Raw genomic sequence first — 25,211 nt, forward strand, 5'->3', positions numbered from 1 at the left:
CAGAGAGGTTAGTCAGGTATGAACCCAGCAGGTCTCTCAGATCTATGGACACAGGTCAGATAGTAGAGCCCAGAGTTCACAGTAAACATGGTGATGCTGGGTTTAGTTTATTATGCTGCAAAGAAGTGGAACAAACTGCCAATAGAGCTGAAGTCAGCATCTAATGTAAACATTTTTAAATCAAAGTTAAAGGCACTATTTTTCTCTACTGCGTATGATTGACAGGTTGATTTTTGGTCATGTTGATGGAGTTTAATTCAAAGGTTTCTACTCATGAATTTAAATGTTTTTATTTTTATTTTTGAATTTGAATGTTTTTATTTCTGAATTTAAATGTTTCTATTTTTATTTTTGAATTTGAATGTTTTTATTTCTGAATTCGAATGTTTTTATTTCTGAATCTAGATGTCTCTATTTCTGAAATTGAATGTTTTTAATTTTGAATTTTAATGTTTTTTAATGTTCTGACAGGTTGATTTTTGGTCATGTTGATGAAGTTTACTTCAAATGTTTCTATGGATGAATTTAAATGTTTTTATTTTTATTTTTGAATTTAAATGTTTTTATTTCTGAATTTGAATGTTTTTATTTCTGAATAATTTGAATGTTTTTATTCCTGAATTTTAATGTTTTTTAATGTTCTGCTGCACCTTTTGATCATGTAAAGCACATTGAGTTGCCCTGTGTATGAAATGCGCGATACAAATAAATTTGCCTTGCCTTGCCTCTGTGACACTGCAGTACATGCAGATGAACAATGCCAGCGCTGGGAGCTTCCTGCTCAACCACTAGCACATATACACTGAATGACTCGAGTTGACCCTTTTAAAATCTGTTAAAGTTTCCCTCTAGTATTAATACAAAATTATTTACATACATTTTTTATATGGTCCAGACTAAGTGAACTGAACTACAGGTATGAAAGCCAGATAGCCTAGCACTTTGTATGCACATCCTCCACCCTGATCTCCACACACTCACATAGTTCAGACCGGCACTAAACAATGCTGCTAAATGCAACTCACTATTGCAAATTAGTTATCTCCACATATGTGTGTTAGTTTGTCTGTCTGTCTGCTTAATCTCGTCAAGTTCTGAACCCATTCACCTAATAGTTTATATGCTCATGGACCACTCATGGTTACGGTGCTTCACAGTCAGGGGATGAAAATCACGGCTCTTTTAAGGGATCGTCATTCTTTTTTTCTTTTAGGACACTGGTATTACTAGGCTTTTTTACAAAAAAATCATTAGAATAATGATTTGAATTTGGATCAGATTTAAATTTAGGCTTCCCACAAATATAATTTCATGTTGCACAGGAAATATTTCCTGCCTGTGGTCATTTAACTATACAATGCATCGCTTGGAGAGTCTGTCACCCCCTCTCTGTAATTCAGACTCAACCATGCACAATCTTTGATCATGTACTGTATAGTTCACTACTGTAAATATTCACATCTGTGAATTCAAATTTGAGTTTTTTCTAATATATGTTTAGTCTGTATAATAGTTGTTGTTTTGTAGAACTAGAGTTGTGTAACAAAAATTATTTCCCCTCAGGGATTATTAAAGTATTTCTGATTCTGATGCTGAAAAGACTGATTCGACTGATATTTTATTCGGTCAGAATAGAATGATTTGCCGAGCTTCCTGCCTGTCACCCATCGTTGTGGAAGGAGGGAGTGTCAGAGGTCAGGATGGGGGAAGAGGGTGGATCTTTGGAGGTATTAGGAGTTGTCCATGATCAAAAGTTTTACTAAGCGCTGTGCAACATGCCAGAAAGGTAAGAATTTCTTTAAATGATTTAAATACATCAAACACCAATATGTACATGTGACTTCCTGGTCACTGCCTAAGTTACCAGCACAACATACAAAAGTCTCATCATACCTGACTCTGAATATTATTACTAATTAACTTAAAGGAGCCTGCTCATAAAACGTAATTCACGACTCACTTTGTGTTTTATACCGCCATTGACTGCTGACTCATCATTAGGGGAGAGGGAGACACACCTGGCAGAAATCCCTTTACCAGTTGAATTTGATTTTAATCCATGTAGACTGGATTGTTTAATTATGATCATATATCACATCACATTGTAAATGCAGTGCTGTAACGTTGGGTTAAAAGATCATAGGTCCATTGAACAAAACCATAACATGACCACTTGATTGGATGTTTCTGTTGGATCTCATCTCTACTGAGCTCATTTAATGATCTAGTTTGCAAAAATGTGGCTTAATGTACTTAAGGTCAACTACAGGCCACAATAGTTCAAGTGGAAAAGATAATGAGGGGCCATCTCTAGCTTACATTCATCTTACAGTGCATGCTGGTCTCAGACAGACATGGAGTACCAGAGTTCACTGAGCAATAAATTATAATAAATGATATATGAATTAACTGAGGACTAGAAGATGGTGCAAAGAAAAACGTTTCATTTAATTAGTTTGGTCTTCAACTTAAACAAATACTCCATCCTCACAGATGGTTAAGGTGTAGTACGTGTGGGTCTTTGGCAGTTATGGATGTGTGTATGGGGGTGTTTCTGGCAACCTGAAATAAAAATATGAGAAAATAATGAAAAGTGTTGAAAACTCAGAGAGGAAAACTGTGGTGACATGATTGTCTCAGTTCAGTGGCAAAGCCAGTTATCTCGCCGAGACCCATACACCCAGTCATCCTGTGATCCTTTGGCATGGAGAAAGCAACGTTCGGGTTGACAGAGGTTTGTATCAGTGTTTAAAAAAATAAATAGATTTGCTTACACATTTCTGTAGGATTCAAAACATTTCACTGTGATTGTATTGGATATGATTTTAAGTTACTAGTTAATTGATGATTGTTTGATTGATTGATGTTTGGTTGGTTAGGTGTTACAACCAAAACTACCAAGTTAACTGAAAAGATCATGGTCATAGTTAAAGGAGGAGTAGATTAGTTAAGGTCTGGGAAAGATTGTGGTCATCATATCAAATCTGCACTGACTAAAGGCAACTAAAACTACTTGGGCTCAGGTTAGGATAATGTTGTGGTCACGATTACAAGGAGACAGGGTGTAAAATGTGGTCTCTTGTGCCAAAGTGTGGCACTTTTTCTGTATGAGTAGGATTCACTAGGTTAATGTTAAACGAAGATTAGAGAGGCCCTATTATGCTAGTTTTCAGAGTCAAATTTGTATTTTTTGGGTCAACTACAATAGGTTTACATGCTTTGATCTTTAAAAAACATAAAACACATTATATTCCTCATATTGGCCATTGCTGCAGCACCCATGCAGCACCTCTGTGTGGCAGCTCTGTCTGAGCTTCACAGCCAACCCAGACGGTCGGCAGGGTTCACGTCTAAACGCAAGTACTTTGGTATCATTAAATATGACAATAAAACATTATAATTACATTCATAGGTTGGAAAAGACGGAAAAGCATATTAGGTCCTCTTTAAGGACATAATTAAATGTAAACCTATAGAGACTGTTTAAACAGCATTTGTTGTTTCAGCAAGGCCATCAAAACAGAAAGCCCTCAAATGGCCATAGGAGTTATGACAGGAGCAAAGTAGGACTTGGAAGTAATGTCAAAGTGAGTGATGGGGGTCCAGGTGGATGGACAGGTAAACAATACAATGGCCTATGACAGGGAGGACTGCTGTTTGCTTCCTGTTTCCAACTGACACTCAAAGTTGTTTTTTTTCAGCATGACCACGCTTACGATTTGTTTATTATTGTCACCATTGTGAAGAAGCCAACCCATTATTATGTCTTGATCAACTTGTCAACTAAGTGGTTTTAGTTTACTTAACTTCACCAAACCTTAAAAGTAAGGACAAAGCATCTGACTTTGACACTGAGACCACTCTTCACATCATCTCCTAAAAACAGGTCTATGAAAATGTTTTTTTTTTTTTTTTTTACCAAAACCTTACAGATCATAACCATAGTAACAAAACATCAAGCTTCCCGAGACCTCTGTTCTCATCTTCTCCCCTACCGATAGTCCTAACATCCAAATTAAACCTTACAATACTGGATGTCATTCATGCCCATTGAGACATTTAAGCATTCTCTTTTCTCCTATCGGCAGGACATAATTTGTCTTTGACTATCATCAAAGCCACCATAAATTCCTCTTGAAGAAATGCATATGTTTTAATATGTACAACTATATTGAAAAGGCATTGTCTAGATTCAGAAGCAACCATTACTTGGTAAGGTTTAGGAAATGTTTTTGGATTAAATTAAGTACTCAGTTAAGGTTAAGGAAACATCATAATTTGAGTTAAAATGACTACTTTGTTAGAGTAAGGGTTAAGGATAATATAGCTTGACCTGTAATGCAAAATTAGCATTATCAAATGTAAAATGTGTTTAGTGAAGCTGAAGAGCTGTTTTACCAAATGGCTTGTCATACCCAGGTGCTCTTTATTAGAGCGAGTCACATAGTCTTTTGGACCTGCTGCATGGAAGTTTTTAATGAACATTGTTACTGACTGGTACTATTGCTGATGAGGAGGATGATCTGATTTTGATGAGTAGGAAGGTGGCTGTACTAAGGGTTGTGGTAATGCTGTTTGTATTGCCTTAAGAGATGTGTATGTCTTAGGGGTAGGTGTTATGTTAAAGTTTTCCAACCAGCCACCATTAACCCAGTAACAATTAGTAGTTTCGAGCAAGTATCGATTGCTGATATATTTGTCTATGTGTGTGTGCAGTGGCACAAGATGTGAAAATATGTCAGCTCTAGGCATGGTTTATGCCACTGCCTCCATCATTCTCCCCAGTCTGATGAGCAGCTGTCCGACTCTGCAGAGCCGAGGCTTGTTCTTTCAAGGCAGACCAGTAAATTAGCAAAATAAATGAACTTTCTCCCAAATAATCAACAACCGGTGATGTACTTAGACATCCCCAGTAGCCAATATATTTGCTCAATAAACCCAACCCTAGTTCTACCCATGTTGTCCTATTTTCTCTATCATAAGATTCAGAAAAAGTTGTGTTGATGGATGAAATAACTACTTGGTTGAGGTAACGGACAGATCGTGGTCACAGTTAGAAGAAACACATTTTGGCTGCTGGTAGGAGACAGGATACTACAGCAGTCTTTGGTGTCAAAGTATTACACCTTTGTACAACTAACAATCCACCGTGAACTTTTGCAGCTTCAAGACAGGTTACGTCTACTTTTGCTACTCTGATAAAAGTCTTTATTTGCATGATCATCATAAGAGACTTTTTGTCAGAAATAGGGTTGGGCGATTTGAAGGTTCCCTTAATAATGATATTGCTTTAAGAAAAACAACAATGTATGATGTTATCCAAAAATAAGATGAAGAGAAAGACCCATATATATACAAATATGTATGGCGAGGAGAGTGGAGTGTGTTGTAATACCCATACAAAGTGGCCTCAATGTATAGGCAGTAAGCAGTATTTTACAGGAGGGCATGCTGAGCTCAATCAGATTAATCAACTTTCATTGATCAGCATTGATGTATGGAATGAGGTCAACACAGGCCTACATTTTGTCCACAACCTAGAAGTTTGGTGAGTTGGTGAATTTACTATTAATCAGCCCACTGCTGGCCACCACCTGCCACTGACTTTAGCAGTTTGGATAACAGACACAAATCTGTCTCGCAGCTATTACAGATGCTTAAACTAAAGCTCCATTCACACTGCAGTTCCAAGTGACCTGATTCTGATTTTTACACTCATGTGACCAATATCTGATTTGCTTTTGACAGTATGAACTGAATCTGACATTTTCCAATCAGAATGAACGGTAAATGGTAAATGGACTTGAACTTATATAGCGCCTTTCTAGTCTTCTGACTACTCAAGGCGCTTTCACAGTGATGGTCACATTCACCCATTCACACAGACATTCACACTGATGGCAGTGAACATCTACATACCATCTAATCTAATCATTCACACCACATTTACACACCCTTGCGAAGCACGGGGAGCAATTTGGGGTTCAGTGTCTTGTCCAAGGACACTTCAACATGTGGACCGGGGAAGGTGGGGATCAAACCGCCAATCTCTCAAATGGAGGACGACCCACTCCTCCACTAAGCCACAGTCGCCCAGAATGAGGCCAATTTAAATGTGCTACTGAATCGAATACTTATCAGATTTTTTTTAATGCGACCGCAATATGAACAGCCAGGTCACATTTAATGTGACTTTGACGTCATTCTTACCCGCACTGCACTGTTTTGTAAATTAATGACGTTGATCGAAAAAAGTGTGCCACAGGCGGGAGCCAGGAACAGAATCAAAAACCAACATGGAGGACAGCAGTGAAGCAGGCGGTCGGTGGCTCACACACTGTTTTTAGCATTAAGCCATAAAGTCCTACCCATAGTACAATGCCATGTTCGCTCGTGTTTGCTTCTATAAAGACCGTTGTGGCGTGAGGTCATAAATGATCTACTGAGCATGTGGGTCACTACAGGAGCGTGAGTTGTTTACACAGCAATCTGTAGACAGGCCACATTTAAAGACGTTACGTGAACAGCCAAACAAAAAATCAGATTTAAACAATGAATCGGAATTGTGCATTAAGACCTGCAGTGAGAACGTAGCCTAAAAGACAGCCTCGTTCATCGAGTCATGGCGGTGTGTAGACTGAATATAGTGACTGAATAGAGCAAAATTGATAACAGGTTTTACAATAAAATATTGTTATGTTACCATGGACACGTTAGGACCATTATCGTGGCCAACCAATACTGTGTTGAACGACAATCTCATCATATCGACCAAGCCCAGTCTGAAAAGTATTTGAACAAACAAACAAACAATATTGTCCTGTTGGAGCCTATTAATTCTTTGTATTAATTATTAGGAAAATGGTATATGGTAATGGCATAAAATAATGCTAATGATAAATATTTAGAATGTGTAATGTACATGAACTACTATTTATTATGATTGTTTTTGTTGTTCATGGCCCTCCTCCTTCTAGTCAGGCCATCCTCCTCCCGTGATTAAGGAGAGAGGACAGCTGGTTTGCTGGTCGGCTTTTTGTGTTGAAGGAGGGAGGAGTGAAACAGTTTATCAACCGCTAAATTACGTTTTTTATTTGCTTATGGTTTGAAGTCAACCGGAGGATATTTCTGTTTATGTAAATAAATGCGAAACACTTTTTGTTGAAACAAGAAACATCTCCGCGAGTGCTTTTTATTTAGTGAGTCGTAGACCTCCTCCTCAGAAACTACCCTGACGATTTTTTAACTTTTTTGTATGCAAGAGTAGCCAAGACATGTCCATTTTTCTGATGAGAAGAGTCCAGGGTGTATAATTCCTAAAATATCTTTCCATTTTTAGCCAAGGCTCCCTCCATAGCCCACCTTGAAAAAGACGGCTTTGCCTTCTTTGCTAAAGTAATGCTGTTGCTTATTGTGTAACACTATTGCATAAATGTCACTTTATACACTACATCATACTAATACAACACAATTCAAGAGTCGAGTCACGAGTCAATAAACTGCCAGCAAGAATTTTACCAAATCTAAATACCAATTATAACTATTGAAAAAAAAAAAATTAAACCCAAAGATAACGCTGATATTATTATCTTTAAATGAAAATAACAAAATTGCATTCAAAACCAATAATAAGCCTAAGGAAATAATTAGTTTATTAAAAGTGTTTTACTCAATCAATCTAAGCTGATGCTTTTTTAATTTGTTAAAAAAATACAATAATGTGTTGTCTAGACTCTTATTCTTTCCTCTTCTTCTGTCAGCTCTCTTTAATACCAGACACATTAAGAAAGGAACAATAAAGACAACAGATGAATTAGTTTGCACAATCCATTAATGCTGCAAGTTATTACACTCATATTTCAGCCTTGAATTGTGTGTTTTCCATTCAACACGCCTTTGCAAGCACTTAGCGCCTCTCTCTTACTGTGGAGCCAGTGTAGGTTGAAAAGGGAGCCTACCTTTGAAGAGCATTTATCTTGTCCGCTGTGAGTCCTCTGAGAAGCTCCTCTAGCAGGTCTGAGCTGTCGGATGGAGGAACATGTCGTTTGATGGTAGATGTATGAGTGAACCAGCCAATTAGGAGACCAAGGAGAAAAAGGCCCGTTCCTGCCAGGAAGTACCTATGAAGAATGAAGAAGTGATCAGAAATAAATTAAGATATGTCCATTTACGAGCTTTGATTACTGGAGCTTTAAACAGCATCCTACAGTACTCCTGATTTGATGGAGTAAGTGAGTCGAATGCTCTTGAAAAAGCTTGAAGGTGGACCTTGAGTTAATATTTTTCATTAAATCATCATCGTTATTTGTTACTCTGGTCAAGAGACCATGAATGCAATGGACTCCTCTCTTGAATTGGGGAAACACTGTCCAATAGCATCCACAATGTACTTCTAGTGCATCAAAGGTAAGACAGTGCTTGATGTGCAGTTTGACATTTGATGGGCTGCTATTACCCTTTCACAGCAGCTGAGTCAGTACTGGTGCTAGTGGTTCAATGCCTGAGGGCACCATTCAGACCATGACTTCACGCGACGCGTGGCGGTGCTTATCTAGATACCATGCAACGTTTCATTCCTGGCAGGCCACTGTGTCAATTGGAATGGGTGTCTGGGAATGTTGTAGGGGTACTCAGACCTCGGTCTTACCCCATCTAGTGCAATCCTTTAATGGCAATGAACGGGATATAGACATAGACATATACGCTGATGATGATATACGTAAGAAGAGGCAGGTTCAAGCACTGGTGTCAGGTTAGATGACATGAGGTTGCAGCAGTGAGGAGTCTAAGGAAAATACTGAAGTTCAACTTCCATTTATGTTAGGGAAAAGGCCAGTATTTATTTGTAAAGCAATGCTGATATGTGTAAACTGAATAATGGTAAGGGGAAGGACAGGTTTCATCATCCGCCTTATCAACATCATCAATGTACCATGCAAATATTATGAATCAGAGGATGTGAGAATAGCTTTGCAACGTAACCACATGGAGCAAGCCGCTCGATGTGATGGATTTTTCTTTTTTCACATTGATTTATTTTCTAACCCTCTGGGATATGACTAAATAAATTCAAATGTGGAGCAACATGTGAGGTCACATCAACATGATGGCAACACAACTTGTCCTTAAAGTATTAGTCCAATAAATTGTTTGTGGAATTGGGGACACAATTATTAATTCTGTTGAAGCGGGTCACTAAAACACATGCAAGTTGTAATGATGATGACCTACCAACCCGTTCTCATCCCAACACATCACATACTGTTCAAAAAACTATATTGAAATGAGATTTAATCACAGGAAAAAAAAAACGCCCCTGGTGTGCAAAAGCCTTTATACAATCAACTCATATTACTGGGCATTGACACCAAAAGCGATGGAGGTGATGAAAGAAGAAAGCTTCCATTAAAAATCAATGTAAATGATGCAATGTTTGGGCGTTAAGAGCGACACGATGAAGTGATGATGTCGTCCATCGCCTCATCACGTGTGGAGTTTGAAGTTGAAAAATCATTGAAAATCAGCTTTGAGATTGCAGTAAGCGTCGTCAAAGTTCTCTGTGATACATCCAGGGGCTCACCGGGCTCACCAAAGCCGCCATGGTTGCAGTCCTTGGGGGAAACCAGACTGTTCCTATGGATATTATAAAATAATAGATATAACTATGAACTGTAGATGGCAGCGAGAAGCCTTTAGGCATCTAGTCTGCCAGAAATCCAGAAGAAGAAGAAAGTAGAAAGCCGTCAGTGCAGAGCGAAGTGTAACCCGGTCTGATCTTCCGGAGACCGGGCAGCACCCTGTACAGCTTCAGAGGTTAAATCACTGACAGCCTGATCTGACTACAATGGCTCTTTTAAGAGCCACACACTTAATCTGAGAGATAATTTCTGTTCTTTTAAAAACATTCAGATCCCTGGTTAGCATTAGTATAACATCCCATTAAGCACAACAACAGAGTAGGCTGAGCCGGGGCTTTACATTTTAATAATGCGTGTGTATCATAGGCGCGCTCTGGTAGTAAAAATAATAGCACTACACCCCTGGTGGGGTTAACATAAGTATGTTGGTAATGTAGCTACGGTGACAAACAGGACACAAGAGACATGAACATAACCCACAATGCACTCTCCTGGTGAAAGTCCTGTGTTAGTTTGATCTGTCCACCACCCTGATCTCCTCCTTACTCAGACTTTGTTGCCCTTACTTCTGGAGCACTTAGTCTGAGCATCTAATATTGCCTCAGATGGTTTACCATTGAAAGTCTACTGTGTTTCATACAGACCCTCATGGGTTCCTTGTGTGTCGGTATCAGACTCTGAGGGCCATGACAAACCAACCGTATTTGACACCCTTTGAATGAGAACGGGCTGGACCTACAGTACCTGCAGCGGGGAAATTTTGCTTTTGACTGAAGTTCTACAAAGGTTACTTCAGCAGTCCTTGAATTACCTGAGCAGAAAGCAGTGGAGTCGTCGTTGGCCCTTATGGCCCGGAGCCCTGGTGAAGTGGGAGATATAGTTGGGATCTTCCTGGAGCCGTTCAAATCGCCCATGTGGAGAAACCGATACAGACGGCTGGATGGGTTCCATCAGCTCTGGGTCAGGGTCAGGGCCTGGATCTGAACACCCTGGATGTAATAGCAAAGAGAAATTAGAAAAAGAAACTTGCTGACCCAGTCTTTCTTACTTTACTTTATATTAGTTTTTTTTTTTATTATCGTCCATCTATTTTATTCATATATTTCTCTTTTCTTGTTTGCTTGTTTTTGACACTGTTCCATTCTCAAAACACAATCCTATGTCTTTTATATAATATGCCTTATAAGTGAGTATATGTTGCTCTAATGACATAATTCTTTCATACGCTTGTAAATGAGCATTGACACAAAAGTTAATGTATTATTGTCTCTTGCTTAATAAAAAAAAATACTGAAACATAGAATGAAGTATGTTATGCATCAAATCTAAGGAAATTTTAATTGAAATAATACATGTAATAATACATTTAATTGAAACTGAATACACTCTATGGCCTTTTTTTTTTTTTTACCAAAGGGACAGTTTGAGTTGGTTACTGGTAACTTATTAACATTAAACTCCAACTATAATGTTGAAAACAAACTAAATGGCAAATTGAATAAAACACTCAATACTTAGTTTTGAAATGATCAGCCCACTTGCTTGAGAAGGCATTTGTAAGGATAGAAAAATACTACTGATACAGAATTCTAGGCACAATTCAAAACAGGGTTCTTCAAAGCTGAAGAACTCAAGTCTAGCTTTAGGGTACTTAAGACGTTTCTCTCTTTTGTAGCCACTGGCGGTGGAAAACTTCTCACATTAAAAACAGTATTTTTTTCTCAGTGACAGGTTGTTTGAAATAATGTGTAAGGGTTTCTGAAGCACTTCAAGAACACATTTTAAGATCATTAAAAGCATGAAACAGAAACTTGTTTTGGAATGCTGGAAAATTCTACCAACTTCAAGATAAATACACAGAAGGACACTGGATCATATGTTTATTGCATGCTTAAGTCATGTAACATGTAACAGAATGACATACACAAACATGATGACGTCTTAAGAAGGATGTGTATCCTAATTACATTAAGGCACATCACAGCAACAAATGCCATAATCCAAACATGCACAACACAAGTGATATTAAGCTTTGTTAACTGCTGTTTTGAGAGATGTTTATTTTAATTTTTTGACAGTTATGAGCTGTGGGATTCTCATTAATGTGGCACAGTGTTTTATAAATAATTCACTAACTCATCATGTCAACTGTTCTGACATGAATCAGACTGTATTCATTTACATTTAATATGAGCTGTAATTGTCCTGTTAGTAGAGTAAACCAATCACCTTTTCATAAACACATATTGCTTTAAGGGAGATCAGCCCCATGACACTACAATATGTAACTTTCAGTAGTAGTAAAAAGACTGTTCTATCAATCACCAATTGTGAATTTATTGTGTTTTGCTGCAAGGCCAGTGGAAGGGAAATTTGGTAAATTTCTCTTAACTGTGGCTGTGCTAATTGAGGTTTTTCATAATTTCTAACAAAATTGGTCAGAAAAATAGATATTTTACTAAATTTGCAAGAATAAACCAATAAAACAAACCCTACCTGATCTCTGGCAGTCTACATGCTGCATCTGCATTCGGTCCATGCTGGGTCCTGGTTCCTGTAGCTCCTCCTTGTCCAGGTCCCAATCAAGATCCAGACCTTCAGAGCAGTGCAGAACCTCACCGACCATTGGGCCACCCTGAGCGTCACACACCTTCCTGTATGCCATGTTGTCACCTGGATTGCAAATGCATCACATTTTCATTCACACAGTTTCCACATTTTTTATTATTTTTATGTGCATCATTAGCCCCTTTTCAGCTATTTAATTCCAAGACAAGGCAGGATGGTGCGACGTCACAGCTCTTGCTCAGTCAGAGTTTATTTTGTTTTGTATCTTTGTGTTTTTTATACTTCTTCTCGGATTAAAAGTGACCAGATGCACATATGGTAGTGAAACAGTTCTACACATAAGAGAGGCCTGTTATGGGGTGGATTTTGACCTGTTGCTGCAGCCCAAGGCAGGGAGGACGCCGACAGATTGCTCTCTTGGGGCCAACCGCCCGAGGAGGAAACACAGCAGGCAGGAAGGTACCAACGGAGACTGCTGCACCTAGCTCACCGTGGGAGACTTACGTTACCAAGCATTCTCCTGAGTAACACGCCATCAAAGGAAAATAAAACGGATGATATCTCCTGTAGGATAGCCACACAATGAAGGATCAGACACTGCTCGATGATATGTGCAACTGAAACTTGGCTAAACGAATCCACACCCGATGAAGCTGTTACACCGCCAGGTTATGCTATCTACTAATGTGACCACACCTTAGACTTGTGAGGGGGGTGTTGCTGCCCTCATCAAGCAGTCATGGTGTACAGACACTAAGATTGTGGGAAAACTGCATTCACCTAATCTGGAATACCTGACCATTAGGTGCAGACTGTTCTACATACCAAGGGAGCTACAGTGCATCCTACTGACAGTTGTTTACATTCCCCCTACAGCCAATGGGGAAGAGGCACTGTCGGAACTCTAAAGTATGGTCAGTAAATATGAGAATGCATACCCTGATTCTGCTTTTGTGGTCTTGGGTGATTTTAATTATTGTAACTTAAAGTCAGTGGTACCAAAATAAGTACAGCACATAACTTTCCAAACCAGGGGGAAAACATATTGGCCAAATGCTATATTAATCAGACTCTGCAGTGCCCAACTTTAGTAAATCTGACCAAATTGCCATTCTACTGCAAACAACATACAGCAAGAAGGTCACACAGGTAACACAGGCACAAGTTCTAAGATTTTTGCAGCAGGTCAACCCTCGCAAGGAAAAAAGGCCAGACGACGTAGTAAAAAATCCATAATCATACCGGATCAAAAAGCCACACACAACCTGCATGAATGATTTTCGTCCAGTGGCACTCACTCTTGTTTTCATGAAGTGTCTTGAGAACCTGGTGCTAAAGGACATGGACTCCATTATACCCGTAACAACTGACCCTCTCCAATTCACTTACAGGGAAAACAGATTAGTGGATGACACTGTAGCACTAGCCCTGCACTTGGCCCTGGAACATCTTGACACCCCCAACAAATATGTTCAAATGCTAATGCTGGACTACTGTTCAGCCTTGAATAATGCACTGCCTACTAGATGAGTGGCTAAACTGGCACGACTTGGGCTGCGCTCTTCCACCTGCTCCCCTCCATGGATACCTTGTACACCAATCACTGTAGGAACAAAATAAAATCCATTCCCCAAAACCCACATCACCCCATTCACTCCCTGTTCAGATGGAGAAGCTGTGGTCAGGTGCTGAGTCTTTACTGCCCAGAGAGCATCAGAGCAGACAGGAAGTGGTTTCATAACAGTTTTTACCCAGCAGCCATCAGACGGCTGGCAGAGGCCAGACTTGCACATGCATACGCACATACACACACACAGACACCTACCTCCTCCTCTCACAAATTGTCTTTTTATTGCACTTTTTTACTGCACATGTATTAGTCTATTTATTAGAATGTGTACCTTTTTATTCTGTGCACTTTTTTTTTACTATGTGTTTTATGATACCTGCTATTCTTAGTATGGACCTGTACTTGGACAAATGGCAAAATAAACAATTGAACATGAACTAGAACTAAGTATTGTAGTCCCAGGGAAAGAGTTTCAAAGTTCCATAAAAACATTCCTGGGGTCATACAGAACGGATCACAATGTCTGTTCACAATCATCTCTGTGTAGAAAACCCCTGTGCTGTACAATTCAATGGCACTGAGCAAAAGCGGGTGAGGAACAACTGGATGAAAATAATAGTAAATAAAAAAATGTAATGTATCAGTTACTTTTAAGAATCCACATGAACGACTCTTCACATCGGCATAAATTAGATGTTATTTATATGTCTCTTGCTTCCTTTAACAGGCCTGTTACTCCCGTTATTAACTTCTTCTAAAACAATCCGTCAGCACTTGTGTGATTCACTACCGAGCCTTTTAACCATTACAACAATGTTATGTTCACAGCACCTCTCTCTGCTCTGCTTTGCTCTGTGTGTAATGCGATCACACGGAGCAGCACAGCTTCTGTACAGCCACCGTTGATTCTAATGGACTGCTCTGCTGCTCTGTAGTGGCAGAATCGGCAGACGTCTGTGCCGTGTATTTCGATACTCGGTAAAACAGCAGAGGACATTAATGATCGTATGGAATTTCAACAACTGTGCTCATCAGCATCACTTCTGCATAATGAATGTAGGAGAATCACTGATAGGGATGTATTGAAACGTCTAGAAAAAGTTAAAAAAAAAAAAGATGTCAACTCAAAATATTGATGTTGACGCATTTAAAGCATCTACGTCATCGATTATGACGATTAATTGCGGCAGCCCTATAATTACTCTTATACTATTCATCTAAATGCATGTTTAATGACTGTATATTTCATTAATAACGGTTTCAATAACATGAGGTTAAGAACTTATTTACCTGTTGAGTTACAGACTTGAAAAAATGACACCACTCAACATTAGCGTTAGTCCAACCGTTGAGATGTCGCTGTTCATAACACTACATTTGGTTCATCAAAAATGCACAAAACAATCCAGTGCATAAAAAAAAGAAAGCAGAAATGTTAGATAGTTCTAACCGTTTTAACCGTGTTTAGAGTTGCAGCTTAAGATGATTTAAACGCTCTTGGTTTAAAGAGAAAGGCTCAATGAATGGTGATTCAGTGTGTTTTAAACCCTTTGTTGAACAGAGAGCTCCATCTAGTGGACCCTAGTGGAATAAAGAAAATGGTTCATGAAGCTTCATTTGGACATCACTAGTATATGGTATACTAAATGCAGTACAATAAAGTACAAATGAAATAAGAAGTACGGTTTCTGTCATTTTAGGTTGTTCTTATGCTGATGTTCGTTCAAGTGTTCATTTTCCGGATAAGTTCAGTTTAAATTAGTTATTTGATGCTATAAAAGCCGGGTGACACATCATGATTGACAGCTGTGATTGACTAGTATCACCAGGGGCGGGTGTGTGGACATCAACTCCCAGACTCTTGGTTCCAAAATAATGAGACGGCAGTGCCAGTATCCCGGATATTTTGGCTCCAGTTTTGTACAGTCGGAGGAAATAGAGACACATCTATCCATGTCCATCTTTACAGTATTAGTCAGACAACAAAATGCTGCATAGCAGTTTATGATTTAATGAGGAGGAATTATGCAACACTGGAAAATAATCAAAGTGATTGGCAATCCCTAGGTCATCAGTAGAAAAGCCTGCAAGTGCTTGCATGTATTTGATTGCTTGATGCAGTGTGTTACCAGGTTGTGTCCATTACATTGGGGCACATGTTAAGCCAGGTGCTACTTTTTTGTCAGACAACCCTGGAGCTTAATTGAAATTAGTACGGAGCTGGCCTATTATGCATGGACATATAACCCAGACAGTGTGTGTGGAGAAAGCCTGGTATCAGCCACCTGGGTCAGATTAAGACTTCTCATTTGTCTCAAGGTAATGGATGTTACATTAGTGCTGGATATAGAAGAAAACGTGATAAGTGAGGTTAATAGCTACTTGGGCTAAGTAACAGACCAGAGCCTCTCAGCACACAATTACGAAGACGAAAAGCACCGCAGGGTACTGCGATGCTTCTACACACTTTAATGTGACTGAGAGAACTCAAGTTAGGGCGAGGTGTGGAGTTAACTACAAGGCAGTGTGTGTGTGTGTGTGTGTGTGTGTGTGTGTGTGTGTGTGTGTGTGTGTGTGTGTGTGTGTGTGTGTGTGTGTGTGTGTGTGTGTCAGTGGCGATTGCTCTAAGACTGCAAGGGAAGCTCAGCTTCCCCTAAAATGTCACCAAAAAAACAAGTGGTGAAATATGTACTGCTGTGTGTACATTTCATTGACTAAATGCTCCGGTAACCTGTGATAAGTAGCTGATTCTGAATAAAAGATGAAGGCTTTCTTGTGCGTATTTAGTCAATGAAATGTACACACAGCAGTCCCCCGGACGCTCTGCTTCTGCAGAATCGTTTTTTGATTGACAGCTAAATGAGCGAATCAGCGATACTCGAAGAATAAACATCCAGCAGAGCGTTTTCCAAGTTTTTCATTCCATTGTTCTGAACTGATCCAGAGACTTCACCGATCCCCAGCAACTTTGTCTTTGTTAAAAATGACCAGTGTTGTGTTTGGTGACTCTGTTCTGTCACTCAGTGGTTTCCCCCCCCCTTAACAGTGGCAGCTGCAGAGCTTCTCCCCCCCATCACTCACACTCACACTCACAGGCGGTCACACTTCACAATAGCCTGGCGCAGCAGCTCCAGCTGGGCCAAGGCTGTTTAAGCAGCCTAGCTCTGCTGCCATTAGGAGGACACTGGTCAAGTCCCTGGAAAAGACGCCTAGTTGGTCCGACAAGGTCACAGATCATTTTCTTGAAAAGGAACGAAGGGTAGAATTTACATATAAATAAACAAACACATTTAAGATGTAGGCCGGAAAAAAATGAGCTTCCCCTCCTTGAAAGACCAGGGGCCTCATGTACTAAGAATTGCGTGGCTTTCTTACTAAAACATGGCGTGCGCTAGAATCCAGAAATTGGCGTAAGCACAAAAAAATTCAGATGTATCAAAGTGTGCGTACGCATGGATCCAAGCACTTTTCCTTTGTACATCCCAATCAACGTGGAATTGAGCGCACATGTAGAAGTACTAAACTCCTCCCTGTCCACGCCCCATTTAAATATGCAAATCAATGTAAATAGGGCCTGCAACGGGGATTCCCTCTCTGCACCATCAGATTTAAACGATGAGTAAAGGTAAGAAGCACAACTTCAACGATTCAAAGCTCGAAATTTTATTAAATGAAGTGGAGACCCGAAGAGCTGTTTTATTTGGTAGCCTCTTTTCAGGGATAAACACAAAGAAAAAGACATTTTTTGGGGAGTGTGTGTTTGAGGCAGTGAACACTGTGGGGTCGGAGCAGCGCACACCCACTGAAAAAAAAAGAAAAAAAGGTCTGACGTGAAGATGGAGTTGAAACTGAGGATTTTGGCCCACCGCCGAAGTATCACCGCAACGGGCGGGGGGACAGGAGGGGAGGAACTGACCCCCTTTTGATCAGAGAGTGGCGGCTATTGTGGAGGACACAGCTCTAAGCGGAGTTGTGGGGGCCATGAAGGCGACACAGATCATCTTCAAGGTAAATGTGTTAAACTCAGAAATGTCATTATACTGGTCGTACAATAGGCTGCTCACATTACACATGCTCGTGCGTTAAGTTGCCAGGATATAAACACATTGACTCATGTTTAATTACTTCATTTTTTTTATTATTATTTCTCAATAGACGATGAGATAGGAGAGGGCTCCTCCCTCTGCACCGTACGCCCTGGCGTCTCCACCGGCACCTCCAGCACCACGCGCCCCGGTGACTCCACGCCAGCTGACGTCCGCCCGACTGGCCGTGTCCTTTCACAAGCTGTGCTGGAATCACAGTAGGAAATAGTGAGAGCAATCCGTGGCGTCAGTGATCGTCCAGATCAAATTGTCAATGCACTGGGAGATATTTATCATGCAATAAATGCACTTACAAAGTAAATTGTGTCCTTGCCTCTTTACATCGTTGAAATCAGATGCTGCCGGGCCCGTGTCGCGGGGGGGTCGAGGTTGACGGGTCCGGCATCCGGTTCCTCTGGTGGGGGGATGTGCTCTGGCAGTGGTATGCCATGGCGGTGTGCCAAGTTGTGCAGGACACCATAGGCCAGCACGATGCGGCACACCTTCTCAGGTGTGTACAGCAGCACCCCGCCCGACCTGTCTAACAGCGCCAGCGCCCCTTCAATAGGCCAATTGCCCTCTCCACCACTGCCCGAGTTCGGGAATGGTGGTCGTTGTACCTCCCCTCTTGGTCGGTGCCGGGGTTAGTGAGAGGGGTCAAAAGCCACGTTCTCAGGGGGTAACCATATATATATATATATATATATATATATATATATATATATATATATATATAAATCACACTACTGTTCGCGGGAAAACAAACAAAACAACCTCATTACAAGGATTGACAAGACTGATCACACTTATATTAATGACTGCAGAGGTGGGCCGTGGCTACTGAAGTTTACTTTACGCACGCATTTATTGAGACAAATACTGAACACAAGGAGACAAGATAGCTCTGCCATTCTTTTCTCACCAGGGAAAAAAACAAATACAAATATTCGAATGCGCGTGTCCAAACGGGCATTGTGCTGGTTTAAATTCGGGGCGCATTAAACGGATAAATTATTTACTCACCGAGAAGCCACCCATCACACACTGTGCCAGCCTCCGATCTGTTACCAACCATGCTATTAGTTAGATTGAAGGAGTCATGCGTTGCCAGAAACCCCAGAGTGGTCAGCACCTGTGTGGGAATGGACAACCCCTGGCTCCTGGCTGTGTGTCGTTCTGGGGCTGGCCGCAGTTCCGCGCACAGCTCCAGTTACATTAGCCTCGGCAACCTGAAACGACTCATAAGCCAGTTGTCGTCATTTGCCAACAGATCTTCCCGCTCTCTGAACACCCTCTCAAGTCTGATATAACCATTTGCGATGTCTTCTAACAAGGCCAAGGCTGCCATTTTTAATGCCATTTTTCATTAAATTGCGCATGCTTTTATATCCATCCTTATGATTGCAAACACGTGTGTGTTAATTTTCCATTAATGTGTCTCTGATGCGCACATTACACTGAGGATGAATTGTTTTCACATAACTAACAGTTTCCCAGAATCACCTCTAAGTGTCTCCAACGAAACAATAGCTGTAGAAACGTGCGTACGACAGCCATGAAGTTTGCGTGGCGCACCGCACATTTCCACGGTCATTTCACTATTGATACATCTGAACGTTGGCGTGGAAAATGGCGTACGCCACGTTTTTGTGCGTACGCAACATTGATACATGAGGCCCCTGGTGGGTGTGTGTGAGTGTGTGTGTGTGTGTGTGTGTGTGTGTGTGTGTGTGTTTGTGTGTGAAACCAGCTCTGGGTTCAATACAGATCCTAAACATCATTGAACATCACCAGGGCTGGAAACACATTTGTGTTTGTGTGTGTGTGACATCTGACTGGAGATATGTATATAAAACCTCCCAGCTAGTGTCTTGGTATGTCATCAAATTTAACAGTCCCTTTTACACACTCCATCATCAAAGTCCACCATGAATGACCAAATGAACTGCCCAATCAATAGCTGCTTGGCGTAAAAAAAGAAAAAACACAGTTTAATGAAATGCCTCAAAAGTGCAGTTGAAAACCATTGGTAAACAAGGATTTAAAGAAGGTCAGTTGATAGTTATCCAGTATCAGCTTTCATTACATATTTTATTGTTTTAAATAAAAGTGTCACCTCTTGCAGTCCAGGTTAATCAAATATTGAATAATCAAACATTAATTGGATTTAGTGTTTTTGGGGGTATCATGCATCATTACATATTAAGGAACGTGGCATTGTATCATTTTAAAGGAGCTGTACTTGAAATTCTGAAAAAAAAGCTGGCTGGGATTGCTTCCACATTGCCCTCAGTAATTTTTTTTCGACCACAAGCACTAACAAGCCTGCGCGCTATCAAAAAAGACAGATGAACTCATATTACAACAAATACAGAGGGAGAGGGACTTCATTCTCTGCTCAGGATGCCGTTACTCCACTATATTTTGACATAGAAAAAAGCTGTCTGTGACTATATTAATGATCTGAATGTTGGGAAGCTCCTTTAATTTTGTGATTCATACAAGTCTTAAAATACCTGGTCAAACTACAAAGCACCATATCCAAGTTCTCACATTAAAGGCCCTGTACTTGATATTCAGAACATTAATATAGCAGCAAACAAATATTTTCTATGTAAAGATATAGTGGAGTAATGGCGTCCTGAGCAGAGAATTAAGTTACTCCCTCTGTGTGTGGTGTAATCTGAGTGGCTCTATTGTTCATTGTGATAGCCGGTCCAACCACAAGTGCATGTTAGTGGCTGTTGAAGAATGAATAATCAATGAGTGAAGTATCAGAATCATGTGTTAGCGTGTGTATTAGTAATGATTAATGAGAGTGTGATAATAAGACGCAATAAGTATAATCATTTAAGAGTGATAGTATGTGCCTCTGCTATCATTTGACCAGGCTCAAGCTTTCTGCAAAACACAAGCACACGAACATTGGCAGTCAGTCAAGGTCACAAGATAATGAAATAGCCAGCTTGCACAAACGCACCTAGCAACTAGTTGAGATTAGAGTATTGCCTTTCGCAAAACAACACCATATAAGGAGCCAGGGTACTAGGGAGGATGAGTGTGTGTGTGCTTTTTCACAGATAAAGAAGAAAGTCCTGCTATACAGATGACACCCCGAAGCGTGGGGGTGGAAGATGGAGGGAGCAACGGCTACTTTTGAAATACACATATGCATGCACAAGCAGACACATAAACCACACCTTTGTAACAAGCATAAATGCTGGAGTAGTTATAATAGATATCAGAACTTCTTGCCTCTGATCACGGGTACTGTGTTGCACACAGTTACTCTACATAGAGAATAGAATATTTCTCCAGACGTCTGTTTCATCCGATGTCCATCTGCTAATAAATGCCTGCTGGCGCACTAAACTGCCAACGACTCTGCTGACTCCAGGAAGCCTCCTGTAGAATTTGAATTACGCAATATATACTCTGTGAGGTCCTTCTGATTTGACTAAAGTATTGTGTGTAAAATTCCTACACTGTGAACCACTAGTAGAGTGTCTTTAAATAATTTAAAGCTTTGCAATAAAAGAAACTGTTAAAAGGTAAGAAATTGAGACAACTACCCTTATTGGCTGATGTTTTTTTGGAGTAATAGATACATCGTCTCAGAAAATTGTGACGCCTTTAAACAAGGATAACGTAAGAAAGTGTCCAAGTAAGTCAAAATCATGACCACTGAGTCACTGAAGGAATACTTCATTCTCAAAATTACCAAGAAAACGTTTTTTCACATGCCTTCATGGTGAGTGGAGAATCAACAAATGGAGAAAAGTCTTAATACATTGAAGTAATAGTTGGTACTTTTTGCTAAAACCTTACCATTTACAACATTCCCACAGAAACAGTGTCATGCTTTGACAGTATACTACTTATCCGTTTGAGTTCAGAGGAGTACATTAGGATTTATTCCAGCAAAACACGTAAACTTTGTGGTTGTGGCAGTTTGGTGAAATTTAAATTAATAATAATAAAAGAAGAAAGTCCCAGACGGCAAATTTCCCTGCAGCACTGAGAGGTCACCTGAGGGGTCGGGGGGCGTGTGTTGCCAGAAGGGGCTTCAGGTAGAGGTAGCATCAGACATAGCGTCAGTCTCAGTGTATTTTTTGGTGTGTCTGTGGATACTGTGAGCCCATGGGCACCAAAGAAGAATGTTTATGCTGCCAACAGAGCGACAATTTTCGGCGTGGCCTGGAATCATTGAATACCACACCACGCTGTGTGACTGAGATGGAGGATTCCTCATCCCTCATCAACCGCACCGTACTGGACACTTTTTTCCATGTCCCCAAAATAAATTGGAACTGATTCCTAAATAAATCATCAATGGGCTCCTTCCTTTTGGATTGCATTTGGTAATTGACTTGAAAGGACTTCTACTAATAGCGTGATCACACTGTCCTTTTGGCCGCGGCCAAAACCGGTTTTTCAGCTAAAGTCTAGTACCTTTAAGTAGTGTGAGCGCACCCGCTCCGCGCTCAACTGGGGCCAGCTGGGCCGCCACGGCCCGCTTGAAATAGGTGGGCTTTAGCGGAGCCGTTTGCACATGTACGAGCACGAGCGTGCGCACGTGTACGAGCACGAGCCCTACGGCAGTAGCGTTATGTCCGCCTGTTCGGACATGTAAATAGAAGGACGGACCATGCGCGGACATTTAACAACAACAACAATGGTGGTGAAAGGTTCACGTTGTGTTTACTGCAGATTTGGTCGGATGAAAATATTCAAAAACAGTCGACAAGACGCACAAAAACTCAGAGGTCTACGGAAAGATTTGTAAACAAAGCCACACACACGCGATCAATGCGTGTGACGTGTTACGGCGTGATGTCGTATGGACAGCAAGAAGCATTGGCCGAGGCCCAGGTAGTGTGAGTACAAACGGGGATGGGGTGCGGGGGGGAGAGGGAGGGGGGACAAGTACCCTAAAGTCCGGGTCGTGGTCCGGGAGGACAGTGTGATCACGCCCTAAGAGAGGAGCTGGTACTGGGGCCAATAGGTAAGTCTTTCAAAATACTCTTTTAATAAACTCTGGGTTTGCGAACTAAGTTGTTGGTGCTTTGTTTTATGTGTAAGGACTCTTATCATGCTACTGCAGAGGTTTGGTGTTATTTGGAGCAGCATTAGTGGTTAAAAAAGCTGTTTGAATGCGTTCAACTTGCTGCCCAAAGCTAATCAGTGTCTCTCCGGAAAATCTATGTTAATAGTCACAAAAAAAAATGTCTCAATGGCTTATTTGATGACCCAATTTGCCTAAAAAGACCGTGTGATGATTTTACACTGGAATTTCACTTTAAGGTGCTATGTTTGCATCCCATATACCTATCAACATTTAGTTAGGTTTAGGTCGTTGATTTAATCGAGAAGAAAATGAACCATACAACCGTTATTAATGCTTAGGTGCCGAGAAAACATATGAAATGCATTGTTGGTTAATATTTTTGCACATACTGTGCACTACAGTATGGACATTTTGCAACTTTGCAGATACATTCATTAAAATGTTTCCTTAATATGTTGTTGGCAAACATAACCAAGGCTGTTGGTCATATTTCTAGTTGTATTTGTAATTGGGAAAGTAATTAATAATACAAGGGAACTGATTGTTAATCAGACATTTCACAATTCCAGTTCAATTCAGCTGTGAATAGGTCACATACAGTATGTCAAAGCGATTGCTGAATTGTCCTCGTTGAGACAGAGTGGCCACTTTTGTTTTAGAAAGCAGATTCAAAAAGAGATTGAGATAGAAAGGGGAGAGAGGGATACTCAGACAATTAGAGGAGGAGTCCTGGGGAGAGGGACGAGACAGTGTGACGAGTGTAAAAAGCAGAGGGAAGAGGTCTGGGAATTCCCTGGCATCAATCTTCAATGCTCCACAACACTTTCATTTCTTCTAGCTCATTGCAGATAAAGGGTCCTCTCAGTAAAATGGAACAAAAGTGAATTTAATAACTGCTGACCTCCTGTTACAGCCACATACACTGTAGTGGGCTTTCAGCCTGATATTTATCACTGATGGAGAGTTAAAACCTTGTAAATATTTGTTTCTTTACTTTTTCTTTACTTTTTTTATTTGTGTATCTGTATGTAATTTTCTATTTAGATTTCAGATTTCAATAATGCCTCCAAATCCCACAAGTTGCACAATATCAAGTGTGCTAGGAGGTTGTTTAAGGAGTTGATTCAAGAGATTTGGTCAACTCAATAGCTCACCATTAAAACATTGTTACATTTTTATTACTTTGTATATTTCAGTCATAGTACATACCTTCAGTCCTTCTAATGTGATAGAGGAATGCATATAGCAACATGGAGTACTTTTAATTTCACAAAACTACTGCCTATCATTCTGGGATAGTGGAAAATGTTTCTTTAAACTAGTCACAATCATTTAGGGTGGAGCTGAATCCAGATAGCAGCGAAAGCAGAACGGGCCTCACATCTGGCACGTCTGACTTTTCATATTGTACGCAATTACAAAATCTATATTTTTATTATTGTAAACAACTCTCACAAAAATACCCAAATCAACAGTGAACTGATTCTACATACTGTCTTTGTATCATATTGTGGTAAATCTTATCCCACTGCCATTAGATCTCTATTGTTGTCCACAAACTATTTAAAACACATCAATAATCCACATTGCTGAACACACACACTAGTTTTATTTTGACTTAATCCCACATATACTGCCATGCTGCTGGAAATACTCAGAATTTACCACGATATCAATCTGCATTTGAAAATCATCCCTAACAATTGTTGGAGATTTAAAGGAAAATAAAAAACATCTGGAGATCTCATATAAATCAGCCTCATATATATGGGTTAGAAGAGGCCTGCTACACCTACTAGTAGGTTCAGAAGGCTGTTCTCTATTCCCAGGGTAAATGTCACCGTCCAGGACCCCTTGGCATTACTTTTTAATGCTTTTGGAGTCCCGTAGCTTGGTTTGATTTCGGCAACAAGACTACTCCCTTAGGCTTGGGAAAATATCTTTGTTTGAGTTAAAATGTTTGTGGCATTAATTAAGTAAAGTTAGTTAGTTAAGTCAGAATATTATGTAAGGAATGTTATGTAAGGGCGCACTTACACTGTCCTTCTGGCCCGGGCCAAAACCGTTTTTTCAGCTAAAACCTAGTACCTTTAAGCAGTGTGAGTGCACCCGTTCCGCGCACAACTGCGGCCAGCGGGCCGCCCACGGCCCACTTGAAAGAGGTGGGCTTTAGCGGAGCCGTTTGCACATGTACGAGCACGAGCGTGCGCACGTATGCGAGCCTGTTCGGACATAGAAAATAGAAGGAGGGAACATGCGCAGACATTTAACAACAACAACAA

The 25,211-nt window shown here is 40.4% G+C and overlaps 1 protein-coding gene across 1 annotated transcript in view; it reads right to left on the bottom strand.

Annotated features, from left to right (window-relative positions):
• naaladl2 (N-acetylated alpha-linked acidic dipeptidase like 2) overlaps window positions 1-12,308 on the bottom strand; it is a gene marked incomplete at its 3' end in the record, with an annotated part of 492,390 nt that extends 480,082 nt beyond the window's left edge. The window contains exons 1-3 of the mRNA XM_083911485.1: window positions 12,135-12,308; window positions 10,450-10,627; window positions 7,959-8,120 (exon numbers count right to left, since the gene is read on the bottom strand). Of these exons, the coding sequence (XP_083767611.1) occupies window positions 7,959-8,120; window positions 10,450-10,627; window positions 12,135-12,303 (509 nt within the window). The 5' untranslated portion in view covers window positions 12,304-12,308. The remainder of the gene's footprint in view (window positions 1-7,958; window positions 8,121-10,449; window positions 10,628-12,134) is intronic.
• Window positions 12,309-25,211: the final 12,903 nt, after the last annotated feature.

The sequence above is a fragment of the Echiichthys vipera genome (genome assembly GCF_963691815.1).
Source record: "Echiichthys vipera genome assembly, chromosome: 3".
NCBI classification, from domain to species: Eukaryota; Metazoa; Chordata; class Actinopteri; order Perciformes; family Trachinidae; genus Echiichthys; species Echiichthys vipera.